Source organism: Pristiophorus japonicus, chromosome 4 (genome assembly GCF_044704955.1).
Source record: "Pristiophorus japonicus isolate sPriJap1 chromosome 4, sPriJap1.hap1, whole genome shotgun sequence".
NCBI lineage: Eukaryota > Metazoa > Chordata > Chondrichthyes > Pristiophoridae > Pristiophorus > Pristiophorus japonicus.
The window spans coordinates 209,789,321-209,808,376 of record NC_091980.1 but is presented as its reverse complement, the minus strand read 5'-3'; the positions used below and the strand labels follow the sequence as shown (position 1 = coordinate 209,808,376).

Here is a 19,056-nt window from a genome sequence, read left to right as displayed (position 1 = left end):
CAACATTGACTTAATTCTGAAAAGAATACTTTTTTTTACTGCTATGTACTCAGAATTGAGAGTTGGAGGTTGTTGGATAGGTTGCTAGTAATGCTACTTGACAGCTTACAAACGATTTAGAACTTTTAAATATAGTTAAAAGTGCTGTCATTTTTCTTCCTGAGTTGCTGAAATAAGTTCTGTAATTCAACCTTTTTCACTTTCTTCTCCTCCTCTGTTTTTCCCCCTCCCTGACTGCTGCCTATCACCACATACCATTCCTCAATCAGAAGATTGGGAAAATGTATAGTTTGATTTCTAGGCTTGCTGTTTGTACTATTTGAACAGTGAGAGGCATGTATGATTGAAATATAGCATGTTCATTCATTTATCTGTAAATCCTTCCTTAGAGATGGTGATTCTGACATATCTCTTGACCTTTGCCCAGCTGTGAAGGCAATAACTCAAAATACTCTGTATGAGGCACTTGAGTTAATGGGAGCTCCTGCATTTGATTTTATACCCAAAGCAGCTCTGAGCTGCCAGACTGATGATAGCAAATTGCTCACTTGAACTTTAGAATCTAATGATCTTAAATATGAAGGTTATAATATGAAGTTTTGGCCGTGGAATCTCTTGCGTCCACCTGAGAGGGCATACATGGTTTTGGTTTAATGCCTCAACTGAAGTATGGCAAACTTCTGACTCTGGGTGGAGAATGCTACCACTGAGCCACAGCTGACACCTGAATACCTGGACCTTGCTATGCGCAAATTGGCTGCCGTGTTTCCTACACTACAACAGTGCTTATCTTACTGCCCCCTTCTGCACAAGTGATTAGCTGTGGCTCAGTGAGTAGCACTCTCGCCTGTGAGTCAAAAGGTTGTGGGTTCAAGGAACTCTAGGAGCTTGAGCGCATTAAAAAAAAAAATCTTGGTTGATACTTCAGTGCAGTGCTGAGGGAGTGCTGCACTGTTGAAGGTGTCGTCTTTCAGGTGAGATGTTAAACCGAGATCCCATCTGCCCTCTCAGATGGCTGTAAAAGATCCCATGGTACTATTTCGAAGAAGATTGGGGGAGTTATCCCCGGTGTCTTGGCCAATATTTATCCCTCAATCAACATAACAAAACAGATTATCTGGTTATTATCACATTGCTGTTTGTGGGAGTTTGCTGTGCATAAGTTAGCTGCTGCGTTTCCCACATTAAAACAGTGACTACACTCTAAAAGTACTTCATTGGCTGTAAAGCGCTTTGAGACGTCTGGTGGTCATGAGAGGTGCTATATAAATGCAAGTCTTTCTTCCCAAAATGGAGTAAACATTTAGTTTAAAAGTTCTAGTATAAGCCGTGGCTCAATGGTAGCACACTTGCCTCTGATTCAGAAGTTTGTCGGTTCAAGTCCCACTCCAGAGACTTGGCTGGGCTGACACTTCAGTGCAGTACTGAGGAAGTGTTGCACAGTCAGCGGTGCCATCCTTCAGGTTAGGTGTTAAATCAAAACCCTGTCTGCCCTCTCAGTAGGACTTAAAAGATCCCATGACACTTTCAAAGAAGAGCATCATAGTTCCCCCTGGTGTCCTGGCTAATATTTATCCCTCAACCAACATCACTATAAAACCGATTATGTGGTCATTATCACATTGATGTTTGAGGGACCTTGCTGTGCACGATTGGCTGCCTCATTTCCTACAACAGTGACTATACTTCAAAAATACTTCATTGGCTGTAAAATGCTTTGTGATGTCCTGAGGCTATAAAAGGGACGATATAAATGCAAGTCTTTTTTTTAAACTAGTTGGCAGTATGCAAAATATTTTTTGAAATATTGTTAAGATTAGTTAACATGCTCTGTTCTATACATATTACTAGACAAGTATAAATTAATCTTAGATCAGCCCGGCAGGGAATCAAACCTAACTTAAGATTATTCATGTCAGTAAAAAAAAAAGTCAATCAAAATTCTCCAGCTACTATTTTCTTCCATAGAAACGAGGAACTACCTTCAACAAAGTTATTGCCATAGACTTTTCTTCCCCTTTAACCATTCTGTAGAACAGTCACCATGTTCTTTCCGATTCATTCTCACTGCCTCATTTTTTATGCTGTGTTCACATGTACTGTTCATTCTCTCCAAATTGTATTTTATGCCTGTTTCAGTCTACTTGTCCCTCTCCATGTTAATCTGTTTCATGTCCTCAATCCTTATCTCTCATCAACTCTGGTCTCTTGCTTTTGACTATTTTGGTAAATCTCCCTTACTAGGTTTCATTCTACCAAGATGATTGAGGCTCAAAGTCAGTAAATTCTTGTGTAACAACTTTACCCAACATCATGCTAATCTTGCTGCCCCCTGCTGTACAAGTAATTACCAAAATGGAGTAAATTTAGTTTAAAAGTTCAGATATCTGACATGGCTCAGTGATAGCACTCTCTCCTCTGAGTCAGAAGTTTGTGGGCTCAAGTCCCACTCCAGAGACTTGAGCACAAAATCTAGGCTGACATTTCAGTGCAATACTTGAAGTGTTGCACTGAGAGGTAACAGCTTTCAGATGAGACATTAAACCAAAACCCTGTCTGCCCTCTCAGTTGGATGTAAAAGATCCCATGGCACTATTTCAAAGAAGTGCATGGTAGTTCTCCATGGTATACTGGCCAATATTTATCTGTCAACCAACATCACTAAAACAGATTATTTGGTCATTATCGCATTGCTGTTTGAGGGACCTTGCTGTGCACAAATTGGCTGCCACATTTCCTACATTACAGCAGTGATTACACTTCAAAAGTACTTAATTGACTGTAAAGCGCTTTGGGATGTCCTGGGGTTGTGAAGGAAGCCTTTTGTTTTTTACAACTAGTTGGCAGTATTCACATACAAAAATAAAAGTCTTAATTTTATCTCTAACAGTCTGCTTGTTTCCCACCTGTAAATTGTCTCCATTTTTTCTTCTACACTCTGTTTCCCTTTATCATGATCCTTGTATACTTTCTCATGTACTCGGACTCGCACTTTTGTTTGAGCTCATTCTGAGGTATTTTTGTCTTTCCGTTTCTTCTGACTCCCACACACCTCTTTCTGCGTGTGTCTTACTTTGTTGTTTTCCTCTCACCTCCCAAGACATCTGGCCTCTTCCCCATAAAAGGAATAAAAAGAGTGGTGTGATGCATGTTTCGTTTTGTCTTGACAAGTTTGCATGCATGTCTCGGCTTCAGGCCCCAGGGCTCTCTTTGCTTCCAGCAGGCTAGGCGAAAATGAGTGAAGCAAAGTGAGTAGGTGAGGGAGGAGATCGGGTCTGCTGAGATTGGGCAAAGAGCACTCTCCTCCCCCAACTCCTTCCATAACGATACTTGCAAAAATTACAGCAGTAATACTTTTTTGCCCTCGGCCTCCAGTACATGTATAAATTCATTTTTTTTTAAAGCAACTGGCTGTAATTTTTGCGATAATGCCAGCATTAGAGGTGTATTTCCCCCTTCCAGCTTCATTCCTCCGAAGTGCTTGGCAGTGAAAGTCCCAATGAATTGGCAGCAGTATCCGCAGTGGGAGACAACAAAGAATGTTGACTAGGACAGCATCGGAATAGTCGAGTCTGGAAATGACACAGACATGGAAGGGGGTTTTAGTGGCACACGGGCTGAGGTAGGAGCAGAGGTGGTCAATTTTATGGAAGTGGAAATAGGCAGTCTTTATAATGGAGAGGATATGGGGCCCGAAATTCAACTCGGGGTTGAATAGTAGACTGAGGTTGCAAATATTCTGGTTTAACCTATGACAGATGTCAGGGATGATGATGGAGTCAGTGTTAAAGGTACAGAGTTTGTGGTGGGGGTTGAAGCCAATGGCTATGGAATTCCCGTTTCATTAGAGGAAGTTATAGCGCATCGAAGACTGGATATCCAAGAAGTAGTCTGAAGCATTGGTGGGGTCAAGGGAGGTGAAGGCAAGGTAGAGTTGGGTGTCGTCAGTGTACACGTGGAAGTTGATGCTGCCAAGGGACAACATGTTGAAGCAGCAGCCAAGGATAGATCCTTGCGAGACTCTGGAGGTAACAATCGAAAGGCGAGAAGAGAAGTCATTGCTGGAAATGCTCTGGCTGTAATCTGATAAGTAAGAATGAAAGGCAAGGTCAGTCTCACCAAGCTGGACGACAGAGGAGAAGCGTTGAAGGAGAGTGGTGTGGTTGACCATGTCAAAGGCTACAGAGAGGTTGAGGAGAACAAGGAGGGATAATGCACCAGTGTCTCAGTCACAGCAAATGTCATTTGTGAGTTTGGTTCGGCCCGTTTCAGTGTTGTGGCAGGGGTGGAAACCTGACTGAAGAAGCTGGGGTTTGTCTTTGCTCTCCAGGAATATTCCTAGAGTAATGGGTGGTTTTGGTAGAATAGAATATTGCCTGGTAGAGCTGGATGTGGTTCAGCCAGATATGCTAATGATGGCTAAGCCAGTTGTGCGCTATATATGCTCAAGTCTGCATCTCTTGTACTTGAGGATGAAAAATTGGAGACCAAGTAAAGGGAAATGTCTGGAGTCTGAGACAGTAATGGTTTTGCTGGGGACAAGGGCATCAAAGTTGGTTGAATTTGAAAGTGCAGTTTTAAGTGACTTGGGGAGGGGAGGGGGCAGAGAAAGATTTTTCCAGGGGAAAATATGGAAGGAAGTGGGATTGGAAAAGAGTTGGCTGATGTGAGTGATGAGGGATACAAAGAAGTGGTTGGAAATGGCCTTGTCAGTGGTCATGACCGTGGGAATAAGAGGCCACAGGAATAATGTTCCCCCTAATTTTCTGGGGGGCTCCGAGGCCCATTCAGTTTTGCGCATGCGCGAAATTTACCATTGGAAAAGCCGGACCCGGACTATGCAGGAACCGGAAGAGAGCTGCACAGCCACGCAGCTTAGAGCAAACGTTGCACAGAAGATATCAAAGTTTGAGGGGTGGCTGTTAATATGGGTAGTAGAGTTTATATAAAGGTAATTTAGGGATGACAGGAGGGCGGTGAATTCAAAGTAGAGCAAGGGGAGCTGAGATGGAGATTAAAGTCACCGTGGATAATAAGTCGCTCAGCGAAGAGTGGGGTAGACAGATTTTAAAGGAGAGGCACTCAAGAGTTTACGACAAACAAAATGGGCATATAAATGACCCGATATATGCTATATTTGAAAGTGAAAGAGTAATGTTGAATCACATAACGTATTTCCTTCAGGATTATGCATTTTATTGTTCACATGCCACATGGGAGGAAGGCTTGCTCAGTGTGCCACATGTACCAAAATCATAAACAACCACTTCTTTATAAATAAGTTTACAAATATTTCACACAGTGCATAGAGGAAATCTTTCTCCATGGTGAGTTATTTCAAATTATCGATCCTTTTAACTTGTTTTTGTGCTTATTCAGAACAGCTAAGAAATTTGAAAGTTCTGAGATATGATGGGGTTTTCTGTTGCATGCTTATATTATTTTCAATGTAATGTTGAAGACCAATTCTCCTATGATCTCAGTTGCTTTGGGAATTGTAAGTGGCACTTCTCCATAGTTCCACATATCTATAATAATCAAATAGAAGACAAGTGTGGAAAAAAAATTTCAGCCTGCTTTAGCTGCAACAGTGAGACTGAATTATATTCAGCTAGAACAATTCTATCTTTCAGGAGTACCTCATTAGATGTGGAACCAATTTATACCTTCAGAGCCCATATGTAAGTAACATCAGATTTATCATTTATGTAGTTTATTTTATAATTAGAATATCCAACAATACATAATGAAATACACTTCCAGAAGTTTACACAAAAAATGAAGGAGAAAATTATTCTATTTGTAATTGGGTTAGTAGGATATTTTGAAAACCTAAGTATTTCTTTATAACATAACAATTCGAAACGAATTAGATAGATTAATACCTCGATGTACGGTATGACCTTTTTGAGTAGTTCAATATTAATTGTTTAGTCAACAGTCATTTTTAATTACAGTGAAATACTAGTAATGTTAACTTTGTATATTACACACACATAAATATTTTGATGATTCCTATTGTGTCCAGTGGACCTGTGCTGTCTTTGACTATCAGTTCTAATGGCGAACAGTGTTTCAGTGGTGGAATTGATGCAACAATACGATGCTGGAACATGCCCAGTCCCAATGTTGATCCATATGATACGTATGGTAAGTACGGAATGAAAAATATGTTTTCAAAATTGCAGCTTTCGCTTCACTTATTAAATAGACTGTGCTTTAATGATTTCATTCATTTTTAAATTCCACAAAATTGTTTCTTGGATTTTAACATTTTGAACTTTTTAGTGTTTTGATTTTGAATATTACTTAACAGTAAGCTGCTTTCATAATAAAACTGTGTCAAACCTTTTTGTTTTTAAGCATTCTCATGTAAGGATAATCTCCCATTAGCAATTTGTGTAATTTAATCATTCATTTCCTTCCATATATAATGGGTAAAGTCAGCATTCCAATGGAGGGAAATTAATGGTCAGTCAGTCTTTAAAGATCTTTCTAGTCCCAACTATATGGACACCCCTGCCCAAAAGGTATGACTTTGATGCAACTTAGTTCTTTATTTAGTAAATAAATGACTTTACAACAGATTGGTAGAACATAGTTTGTGCTTATGATTTTTGCACATAATTTTGTGAATTTGGCCTCTTATTTTTAAGTATTTATATAGCGCCTTTAATGTAGTGAAAGTCCCAAGGCGCTTCACAGGAGTATGATGCGATAAAAATTTGACACTGAGCCGCAGAAGTAAAAATTAGCGCAGGTGACCAAAAGCTTGGTCAAAGAGGTATGTTTTAAGGAGCGTCTTGAAGGCGGAAAGAGAAGTAGAGCGGTTTAGGCAGGGAGTTCCAGACTTTGTGGCCTAGGCAACAGAAGGCACAGACACCAATGGTTGAGCGATTGTAATCAGGGATGCACAGGAGGGCAGAATTAGAGGAGCGCAGACATCGCTGGGAGTTGTGGGGCTGGAGGAGATAACAGAGATAGGGAGGTGGAAGGTGATTCTACACAGTAAAGAAAGGATAAGATATCTACTCCGACTGCCCTTGTGAACCTCTGCACTGCCAGTTCCAGAAGAGCATTGACAAGCCATCTGGAAGGGATGCATTGGACTGGGGGCTACAAAAAGAAAAGATTATACATTTTTAAATAACCCTTTTTCTTTATAGTTTTTATTATTTGTTGCTAGTGATCTGAAAATTATTTTAGCAATCAATTTTATTTTTGGTTGTCTTTAATAATCTGTATACAATTGTAAGTTGATACATAGAAATTGTATTACTCCTCTATAAACCAATTTCCAATATTACTGCATGTGAAATCACGTACTAAGATGTCACTGGCTGTCAAATCACCTGATTGAATCGAGACTGGGTTAGGAGGAATTTCTTCACTCAGAGTTGTGAATCTTTGGAATTCTCTACCCCAAACGGCTACGGATGCTGAGTTGTCTAGTATATTCAAGGCTGAGTGAGAGACTTTTGGACTCTAGAGATATGGTGATCGGGGTAGAAAAGTGGCGTTGACGTCAAAGATCAGTCATGATCTTATTGAATGGTGGAACAGCCTCGAAGGGCCGTATGGCCTACTCCTGCTCCTATTTATTATGTTCTTAATCTCAAGGGATTACCTGCCATCTGTCATACCACTACCAAAAGAAAGAATATACACCAACAAATTGCTGTATTTCTGCATACTATAATAAATTGAGTGCTTTCCAGGTTAGTAATATGCCTCAGGGTTGAGATGGTGAACCCATCTGTTTAAAGGAAGAAAAAGGTGATCCTAGATCCCACAGGCTGACTTCACCAGCTTCTCGATTTTCCCTTGTAATTCCATTGGAGACTGTTGTGCATGCAGGCTAGTGTCAGAATATGATTTGAAGAAAATGTTAAAGAATTCTGAGCACCTTCAAGCTAACTATTTTGTTTCATATTGGTCTCCAGATCCAAGTGTCATATTAAATACATTGGCGGCTCACACAGATGCAGTATGGGGTCTTTCATTTAGTGGTATAAAGAACCGGTTGCTGTCTTGTTCAGCAGATGGCACTATTCGGTTATGGAACCCAACTGAGAAGTCACCGTGCCTCAGTACTTACAATGTAGAAAGGGGTAAGTGTAGAAATGTTTTCAGTTATTAGATTTGATAGATATTCTTTTGCAGATGCTATATATTTGTATCATTAGAAATACAAAAATATAGTTGCAATTTTTAAACATTTTGCTTAGAATGGATCAATTATGAAAAGGAAGTAGTAGCCAAAATATGGGCTCAATTTTCGCCCCCATTCTGCGCTGTTTTTTTGGTGTCTGCTGGGTTTTTTTGAGCAAACTAAAATCTGCAAGTTTCACCAAAGTTTCTGTGCCATCGTAAACTACTTATGGCCAATTTTTTTTTTTTAATTCCCGATTTTTTGACATCACTGGGAGTGCCGGCTGCTGGCAGTGCCATTTCTGGCCATTTAAATGAATTTGGTCAACTAGGATTTTTTTCAAAAACGGCGCAGTTCTGAAAACCCTTACGGGAACTTAAGAAAATCAGCGCAGAAGATCAAGTTTCACGGCCTGGATTGGGTGGGGGTGGGGTGGGTGGTGGCCTTTCAGCCCGGGGTAGGAGCGGCGCAGAGGGCCTTTCGGCTTGGGATAGGAGCGGCACCAGAGACGAGGGAGGGGGGGAGAAGAGGGGGAGGCCATTTGACCCGGGATAGGAGTGGGGATGGGGGGAGCTATTCGGCCCGGGATAGCAGCGGCGCAGGGGGGCCTTTCGGCCCAGGATAGGAGTGGCACCCAGGGGCCTTTCGGCCCGGGATGCGAGCGGGGGCGTGTGGCCATTCGGCCCGGGATAGGAGCAGCACCGGGGGGCCATTTGACCCAGGATAGGACCGGCACCGGGGGGCCATTTGACCCAGGATAGGACTGGCACTGGGAGGCCTTTTGACCCGGGGAGGCCATTCAGCCTGGGATAGGAGCGGCACCGGGGGTGAGAGGGCCATTCGGTCCTGAGGCCGCCTCCTCCCTGCGCATTGGAGCGAGTGCACGTTGGGACGTCTGAATGCTGGAGCTGGAGTCACATGGCACTGGCCAGCCAATCCAGGTACAGTATTTTCTCATTCATAGTAATGGGAACTCCGTAAGCAGGAGTTATTATTATGATTGAGAAACCGCCACACCCCTCCCACCCCCAACACAAATTTTTTAAAAAATAGAAAAAATATATCACATATTTAAGATTAATTTAAATTAAAGTTAATAAATGACTTGGAAAATATTTTGATTTTTTTTTAAAAGTTTTTTAATTACAGTTTAAAATGAACTTAACCTTAGTGGGCAGGGTTTTTAACAATAAAAAGGTGCTTTTAAAATGTTATTTTACTATAGTTTTGTATGTTTTAAATCTCGTACGCTGGTAAAAGTAGGCTCTGCGCCTTCTTTTTTACTAGGCGCAAAAGTTTTCAGGGCATTCGCTGGGCAAGAGATGGGTAAATACAGCAATCTTGCCCACGTGACTGTCCTGGCTGTGGGGATATGGACGATCTGTCAAGCCCGAACTAGACAGATCAGAAAAACTGTTTTTTCAGCTCATGCGCATTGCGCGCCGTAAACCGGCTTTTGCGATGCCTTCCTGGGTCCGTACACTCTCCGTACGGACCCGGGGAGGCCTGGATTTCTGCCCCATTATTATTGAAATGATAGAATGATTTAAGATTATTCCGGATTTGGGTAATAGAGAAATCTTGCAGTCACAATATATTTGTGGTAGCTATTTTCATTTGTTATGTTCTGTGCTTGGGACGAGAAAAGGCCATCATGCTCATGCACGTGGCCCCTTTTTTGTTGTGCCTCATCACTGTGTATCAGCACTCCACCCCTCCCCCCCGCCCGTGCCCCCAACCTCTAGGGGTGGAGGGCTGGTATGTTGTGGGTTGACATCCAACAATAAATTATATAATGGTGATAGGCTTGATGGAAGTTTCCGCAGACAAAAAATACCAAACATTCAAATTTGAATATATTCCAGCTAGATTTGCTTTATCTGAATTTTTTGCTCATCAGTGGATTACTTTCCAATTTTGGCATGCTATGTTAACATCAAACACTTCCAATACAGGTGAAGAATGGTTAGATGCAGATTAAAGCTCCCTCTACTCTGTGTGAATAATGTGCCTGAGAACCCCTAATATCAGCAATATTTTTCCATTTTTCCCAACAGCCATCCTGTATGCTCTCTCTCAGATGATCACTTTAATGCCAAATCAGGGACAGTTTTGCGCTGTATGCCAATGCCCACTAGAAATTGGATTAGGACTGTTCAAATTCATTTCACATAGGACCCTTATGCAAGCAGACACATCTCATCATGTTGGACTGGGTTTGAACTTTTGCCTCAGAGGTGAAAGATCAGTGTCTAACCCACTGCGCCATTCAATTCCCCGGTTAATATTAATGAAGATAAATAATATATGAAGATTGTAAAGGACATGGTTAACCTTATTTTAACTCATTTTTCAGAGAATGGAATCCCCACATCAATTGACTTTGTAGGTGCTGATCCTGCACATATTGTGGGTTCTTTTAATAGTGGAAACACAGTCATTTATGATATGGAAACTTCTCAGCCTTTGGTGATGCTGGTATCGCAGATGGACGCCGGTGAGTTACATGAAAATAAGTTATTGAAAATTGTCTGTTTTGAGCCTATTCATTGCAAAAAGTAAATTTTGGAAATTATCCATTCTTCAGCTTACTACTTGGTAACCAATGAGGAGAATCGTAAGAGCAACTCCTGTTCCCTTTTACCCCTATCCCACTCCTTTCGCACCTGATCCTTAAAACTGGAAGGGTGTGATTCTCATACTGCATAACAGGAGACTTATTCCTGCATGGCATCAGTTCCTCTCCCTAGTAGTCCATGCTGTCGTTTCCTCATATTAACTCCAGCTTCTTGCAGTGATATCTTTTTACTGTGGTTTGATCTTTTTTTGATCAATAGATAATTAAAATAAATTCAAGAAATGTTCATTACATTCCTGGCCCTTCTCAGCCCTCAACAGGCACATATGTGTCTTGTGGTGAAATATGACATAATGTACGATGTATATTAAAGATCCTACCCTTCCTCTCCTGAAGAAGTTGACGCTTTGATGGGGTCTGGTTTCACAAGTGCTAGTTGGTCTCTAGTACCTTGTCCTAATAGGCATTATATGTGTAGTATATTTTCACAAGTGGACTGTACTTTAATATCATAGATTAACTTTCTGAAAATATGTCAGTTTGTGATGTACTCCAACACAGGACCGAGTTCCTTACCTTTGTTCCACAAGTGAACTCTTAATACTTTACATTATTTTGGCAGAGCTGGTTCCTATGCACAGCCACTCTGTTTCCCTTTAACCCTAGATTACTATGGAAATTTTGAACAATGGAATTAACTATAATTCTTAAGACTTTTTACTGGCCATGGAAGTTATGGTTCTTCAATGTTGTGCAGATGTACCTCACCATGTTAGTTTCACTTCTATGTTCACTGGAGCTTTGGGATCATCTGGAAGGGTAACTTTCTGAATGTTTTACTTTGTTCGGCTTCCTTCTGTTGTCCTAACTTTGAACCATGCAACACTCGTAAAACAAGACTTCTGCCTTCGGTGGTCAAAATTCTAATGACCAGTCAGAAGATCTTTTTTACTAATAAAGCCTACAATACTAAACAAAAGAAATTCAATCTTGGTGCCAAGTCCAAGAGGAGTGGGATATTGCGTTGAGATCTACAGTGCTTTTCTGGAAAGGGAGGGTTCTTTGAGTGACACCACAACAACATACTAATTTCTTAAAGGCATGGATTACTCTTGTAGTTTTCCCTATTGGTTACATATTTTAGTGGGGTACAAATTATATTTCTAATTGAAGAATAAAGATTTCTACAAAGATTGCAGTCTGATTTCTGATGTACAGTCAAATGCATATTAAGAAATGGATCATCTGTAGTACAGCATGTACAGTGAAGCTGATCATTTAATCATGTATAAATTTGTGTAAGTAATATATTACAATGTAATTTTTATTTTAAATATTGTTTAAAGGACAAAGGATCTTTATTACAGTTTAAGAGATTTATTTAGGCTTGCATTTTATTTTTTATTTATTCGTTTTGGGATGTGGGTGTCACAGGCATTTATTGCCCATCCTTAATTGCCCATGAGAAGGTGGTGGTGAGCCGCCTTCTTGAACCGCTGCAGTCCGCGTGGTGAAGGTACTTCCACAGTGCTGACTTTGTCGCAGCGGTTTATTACAATTGAGTAGCTTGCTAGGCCATTTCAGAGGGAGTTAAGTCAACCACATTGCTGTGGGTCTGGAGTCACATATAGGCCAGACTGGGTTAGGACAGCAGATTTCTTTCCCTAAAGGACATTAGTGAACCAGATGGGTTTTTATGACAATCCAGTAGTTTAATGGTCACCATTACTGATAGTAGCTTTTTTAATAATTCCAGATTTTATTTAATTAACTGAATTTAAATTCCCCCAGCTGCCGTGGTGGGATTTGAATTCACGTCTCCGGATTATTAGTCCAGGCCTGTGGATTACGAGTCCAGTAGCATAACCACTATGCTACGTTCCCCCGAGATTTCTATTTCTACCCAACTGAATAAATAACATTCTGTTTACTGACACTTGAAAGGTTAAAGTTAAATCTTAGTTCATGTTTAATCAAGAAGAAATTTCTGTATAGCAAGATCATGGTATGAGAAAAATAGTAATTTTTTCAAGTTGTGCAACAAACTGATTCACTTTTACGTTCCTTGAAAATACCACAGCTAAATTGTGCATTTATCACAGGAGTTAAAAACACACTAGCACATTTTAAATGACCAGTTAATTATTTCTGTTCTCTCTTTACTCCTCCTCCTCATATGTAAATTTAGATTCTACATCATATACCATTCCCTAAAAGAAAGAAGGTGGGCAGATGGCCTGGATCTAAGCCAGTACAGCTTTTGGGAGAAGTGAAAAGTGGCAAGGATAACTTGCTAGTTTTCCGTCTCTCCCTATGCAAACCTTTCTCCAATGAGCTGGCTTCATTCACTACGGAAATCCTTTACACTATTGCTACTTTTTATTTTAGAATACAGTAATTACTTGCAGTATAGTGAAAGCAGTTGTTCATGGACATTAATACCAGAATTTCCTAAAGATAAATTTCAATGAAAAACGATAGTTGCGTATCAAAAATCCAATAGAACTTGTTTTTTGTTTAATTCAACAGGATTGTTTCAGATCCATTCTGTTGTGTATCTGTAAAGCATGCACTCCCATGTTCCGCCACCAGGGAGTGCATCCCCTGAAGTCCCAAGAGATCCCAGCATCCCTTGGGAGCACTGTATATAAGCCGGTCCCTAAGGCCTGTTCCTCACTCTGGAGTGTCTTAATAAAGACTGAGGTCACTGTTACTTTAACCTCCCTGTGTGCAACCTCATCTGTGTTAGGAACACAATACATTCTAATAGCTATCTAGATATCTATAAATTTTAAAAAGCTGCTATCTGCTCTTCATGCATTTATTCTGAGTAATTCAGTTTGTGTGCAGCTATTTTATCATTACACCAGTGTTGTTTGCCCCATCATAGGTGAGCTGGAAACGAACAGGAATTGCTTCACTGCCATTAGTTATCTGGTTATCATGCAACACTAAGTACTAGTCTGTTCTGCCTGGGCAATGGTCTTCCTGGTAGAGTATTATAGGCAGGTGCTTAGTGGTCAGGTATCACCAAATCCTTGAATAATGTCAGGCTAACCCATTTAACTATAATTACTGTAATTAAAAAGAAATAAACCAGTATTTGTAGCCTTGACTGGATTTGAACTGAGCTAATTTACTGTTATGTAGGTGTATTCAAAGTCATGTGGAGTTTATTCTTACAGCAGTAAATACTTTGGGCTCTTGTGTCCTGCCTTATGGTTGGGATTGTGGTGCAATGGTGGGCAGTGAGCTTACAACTAAACCATAGAGTGTCATTCTTCAATTCCTTTTATCAGTTTTCCAACAACAAACATACTTTTAATCAACTTTCAGCATTAAAAAAAAAAGAAATTAAATATATTTTAACCTTAGTTTTACAGAATTTTTGACAGGATGTCTAGTTTTTATAAGTCTTTTGTATAATTTTCCTGTCAGAACAATGCTCCAAACAGTGTTGTTTACTGTAGATATGTACATATAAGGCAACCCAACCATCTTCCTTCCAATCAAAACCTAACATTTCATCAGTCACCATGGCTCCCCAGATATAGGAAAATGTTATCACTACTTGATACGAGCAACAACAACTTGCATTTATATAGCGTCAGTGTCCCAGGGTGCTTTGCAGAGCGTTATCAAATAAAATTTGACATCAAGCCACACAAGGAGATATTAGTCCAGAGCTTGGTCAAAGAGGTAGGTTTTACGGAGCGTCTTAAAGGAGGAAAGAAAGTTAGAGATGTGGAGAGGTTTAGGAAGGGAATTTGATCGCATAGTAGGCAGGTGTATTTAATCTAAATGTTGCAATTCTGAAAATTATTTTCCATTTAATCAAAATTTCAATCAGAAAGTTCCTGATGTGACAAAATAATTGCTTTACAGTTTTGGTATGATCATAATGTTGTTTGTTTTTGACTAGAATGATTTTCATCAGTTTTTGCTTTGCTTTGCTTTGTGTTCACAGCTTCTCCTTTAGCCAATCAGATTAATAGAGTTGTCAGCCATCCCACATTGCCCGTTACCATCACGGCTCATGAAGATAGGCATATTAAGTTTTTTGATAATAAAACGGGTAAGTAATAGCAAGTTATTGAGAATTGTGAGAAGTATTAATATAAAGTTACAGAATCTTCTGACTTACCTCTAAATACTTTACTTATTTATTTAGGTAAATTGATCCATGCTATGGTCGCTCATCTGGATGCTGTTACTAGTCTGGCAGTGGATCCTAATGGAATCTACTTGATGTCTGGAAGTATGTGGCTGCGTTCTACAATTGAACATTTGTAGTAAATTGAGCTTCAAGAGACTATATTTCAATTTTATCTACTTGGATTATTTTTTTAAACTTCCAAAATAAGGTCTAAATAACTCACAAATATTCTACTATACACAGGAAACCCACATGGTTTCCCAAAGCTATTTCATTTTTAACCTTCTATTACTGTTTAAAATATTTGGGGTAATTGCTATAAATGTTTGTCTCTACAAAATACTTTGCGTTGGCTTTTGTTTATAGAGTAAACTCTCGTTTACCCGGATCCGAATGTAACGAAAAACCCGCCGTAACGGAATTTAAAATATTGCGAGATTTGGCAACTAAACAACTGGATCATTGGCTACATAACAAATACAAGCAGCACTGAACATTATTACTTGCTTTAATCTGTGCAAACTATACATTGTACTTACCTTCTTACTGAATCATGATTAGCCACCCAGCACACCATGGGACGGATCTTCCGGTCTTTCACGTTCCATTTTCTGTCCCGGAGGGGCAGCAATGACAGCGGTGAGGTCTGCTGGGTGGGTGGTCAGCCTCCAGCGCCCCGCGGGGGCCTCCGGGGGCGGTTTTGCGGTGGCACTGAGCATAGAAACATAGAAAATAGGTGCAGGAGTAGGCCCTTCGAGCCTGCATCACCATTCAATAAGATCATGGCTGATCATTCACCTCAGTACCCCTTTCCTGCTTTCTCTCCATACCCCTTGATCCCTTTAGGTAAGGGCCATATCCAACTCCCTCTTGAATATATCCAACGAACTGGCATCAACAATAACTCTGCGGAAGAGAATTCTACAGGTTAACAACTCTCTGAGTGAAGAAGCTGCTCCTCATCTCTGTCTTAAATGGCTTACCCCTTATCCTTCGACAGTGACCCCTGTTTCTGGACTTTCCCCAACATCAGGAACATTCTTCCTGCATCTAACCTGTCCAGTCCAGTCAGAATTTTATATGTTTCTATGAGATCCCCTCTCATCCTTCTAAACTCCAGTGAATACAGGCCCAGTCGATCCAGTCTCTCCTCATATGTCAGTCCTGCCATCCCAGGAATCAGTCTGGTAAACTTTTGCTGCACTCCCTCAATAGCAAGAACGTCCTTCCTCAGATTAGGAGACCAAAACTGAACACAACATTTAAGGTGAGGTCTCACCAAGGCCCTGTACAGCTGCAGCAAGACCTCCCTGCTCCTTTACTCAAATCCCCTAACTATGAAGACCAATGTGCCATTTGCCTTCTTCACCACCTGCTGCACCTGCATGCCAACCTTCAATGACTGATGTATCATGACATCCAGGTCTCATTGCACCTCCCCTTTTCCTAATCTACCGCCATGCAGATAATATTCTGCCTTCGTGTTTTTGTCACCAAAGTGGATAACCTCACATTTATCCACATTATTCTGCATCTGCCATGTATTTGCCCACTCACCTAACTTGTCCAAGTCAACCTGAAGCCTCTTTGCAGCCTCCTCACAGCTCACACTGCCACCCAGCTTAGTGTCATCTGCAAACTTGGAGATATTACACTTAATTCCTTCATCTAAATCATTAATGTATATTGTAAATAGCTGGGGTCCCAGCACTGAGCCCTGCGGCACCCCACTAGTCACTGCCTGCCATTCTGAAAAGGACCCGTTTATCCCGACTCTCTGCTTCCTGTCTGCCAACCAGTTCAGTACATTACCCCCAATACCATGTGCTTTAATTTTGCACACCAATCTCTTGTGTGGGACCTTGTCAAAAGCATTTTGAAAATCCAAATACACCACATCCACTGGTTCTCCCTTGTCCACTCTACTAGTTACATCCTCAAAAAATTCTAGAAGATTTGTCAAGCATGAATTCCCTTTCATAAATCCATGCTGACTTGGACTGATCCTGTCCCTGCTTTCCAAATGTGCTGCTATTTCATCTTTAATAATTGATTCCAACATTCTCCCCACTACTGATGTCAGACTAACCGGTCTGTAATTCCCTGTTTTCTCTCTCCCTCCTTTCTTAAAAAGTGGTGTTACATTGGCTACCCTCCAGTCCATAGGAACTGATCCAGACTCGATAGACTGTTGGAAAATGATCACCAATGCATCCACTATTTCAGTACCACCCGGAACAGCTGCGCTGGTGTGTAATGCCCCTGGTTGCCACACCAGCCCTCCTTTTGAGTCCCGCCCGACCTGTACGCCCCGCAGTGACCACCTGTAAATACGGGCGGTCCAACCTATACCAACTGCAGAGAGGTAAGTAACGCCGTCCTGAGGTAAACGTGATTGTTTTTTCTTTTAATTTTTTTTTGTGATTTATGTAAGCTCACCCTAACGGAAAATTCATTTACCTGGAGTTGACGAATCCCCAAACAATCCGGGTAAACGAGAGTTTACTGTAATTGGATTAACATTTTCGTATAAGCCTACAAGAAGTTAGATTGGTAATGTTGACAGTAATTGGCACTGAACATTGCTGTATAACCAAAACATTAACACCGATTTTCTTTTTATTGATTGTATCAGGTCATGATTGTTCTATTCGCCTATGGAACTTGGATAGCAAAACGTGTGTTCAAGAAATTACTGCCCACCGGAAGAAATGTGATGAATCTATTTATGATGTAGCCTTCCATCCATCAAAGGCATATATTGCTAGTGCAGGAGCTGATGCCCTTGCCAAAGTGTTTGTGTAAAAATTGCTAAAATATGTTTGCCCTATCATAGCAGGTGAGCTGGAAACGAACAGGAATTGCTTCACTGCCATTAGTTACCCAGTTATCATGCAACACTAAGTACTAGTCTGTTCTGCCTGGGCAATGGTCTTCCTGGTAGAGTATTATAGGCAGGTGCTTAGTGGTCAGGTATCACCAAATCCTTGAATAATGTCAGGCTAACCCATTTAACTATAATTACTGTAATTAAAAAGAAATAAACCAGTATTTGTAGCCTTGACTGGATTTGAACTGAGCTAATTTACTGTTATGTAGGTGTATTCAAAGTCATGTGGAGTTTATTCTTACAGCAGTAAATACTTTGGGCTCTTGTGTCCTGCCTTATGGTTGGGATTGTGGTGCAATGGTGGGCAGTGAGCTTACAACTAAACCATAGAGTGTCATTCTTCAATTCCTTTATCAGTTTTCCAACACCAAACATACTTTTAATCAACTTTCAGCATTAAAAAAAAAAAGAAATTAAATATATTTTAACCTTAGTTTTACAGAATTTTTGACAGGATGTCTAGTTTTTATAAGTCTTTTGTATAATTTTCCTGTCAGAATAATGCTCCAAACAGGGTTAATACTATGTTTCATTGGCTTAAAACCCAATCAAACCACCCTCACTGACCCACTATTATGTAACTGCATTCTTCCCTTGCCCAGCTTAAATGAAACAAAATCCTCAGTGAGTCCTTCCACGTGGATGCTATTTTAACATCACTATAAAAGCTGTTAAGTGTAATCATTGAAAACTGTAAAATGTGTTGAAATGAAACACAGAGGGTTTAACACCCATAATTAACTCTTTTAAAAAAAAAAAAATAAAAAATAAAAAATTGCAGCATCCTATCACTATGTGATATTTTGTACATCTTACTGTATTTACAAGTTTATTTATCAAGGGTTAACCATCTTAATGCTATTGGCCTACTGTTATTTATTTCACTTTTCTGTTGGTCTTTATATCCTTCATGTATTGTGTGTGTTAACAGGCCCTGTATATCTTTGTCTAACATGGGACTCTTAGAGAAGACTAGAGAGCTCTAAATATAGGTTTAAAGTGGAACACTGTTTGTATCACAGCCCAGGATTTCCTGTCAGATTACTTGCTTTAGGGGCTTAACCCTAATCCCGTGGAACTGAAGAATTTGTGTGAAATCTGGAGTGAAAAGGTTTTATTTTGGATTAAATATAGAATACTGAAATAGCCAAATCAAGATTCAGAAATCAGCTGTGTTTGGTCTAACTATCCCAGCTTTACAAAGTGCTTCAGTTAATGGTGTAACTAAAGATTTTGTTTGTGTAATGCATGATTAATACAATAAAGTATTTTTTCTAGTC

The 19,056-nt window shown here is 40.2% G+C and overlaps 1 protein-coding gene across 4 annotated transcripts in view; it reads left to right on the top strand.

The window, feature by feature from the left end:
* strn3 (striatin, calmodulin binding protein 3) overlaps positions 1 to 19,056 on the top strand; it is a 231,786-nt gene extending 212,730 nt beyond the window's left edge. For all 4 annotated transcript variants that reach the window (XM_070879022.1, XM_070879025.1, XM_070879024.1 and 1 more), the window contains 7 exons: positions 5,634 to 5,681; positions 6,029 to 6,150; positions 7,944 to 8,111; positions 10,509 to 10,649; positions 14,698 to 14,805; positions 14,902 to 14,988; positions 17,522 to 19,056. In XM_070879022.1, coding sequence (XP_070735123.1) covers positions 5,634 to 5,681; positions 6,029 to 6,150; positions 7,944 to 8,111; positions 10,509 to 10,649; positions 14,698 to 14,805; positions 14,902 to 14,988; positions 17,522 to 17,691 — 844 coding nt within the window. In that variant the 3' untranslated portion in view covers positions 17,692 to 19,056. The remainder of the gene's footprint in view (positions 1 to 5,633; positions 5,682 to 6,028; positions 6,151 to 7,943; positions 8,112 to 10,508; positions 10,650 to 14,697; positions 14,806 to 14,901; positions 14,989 to 17,521) is intronic.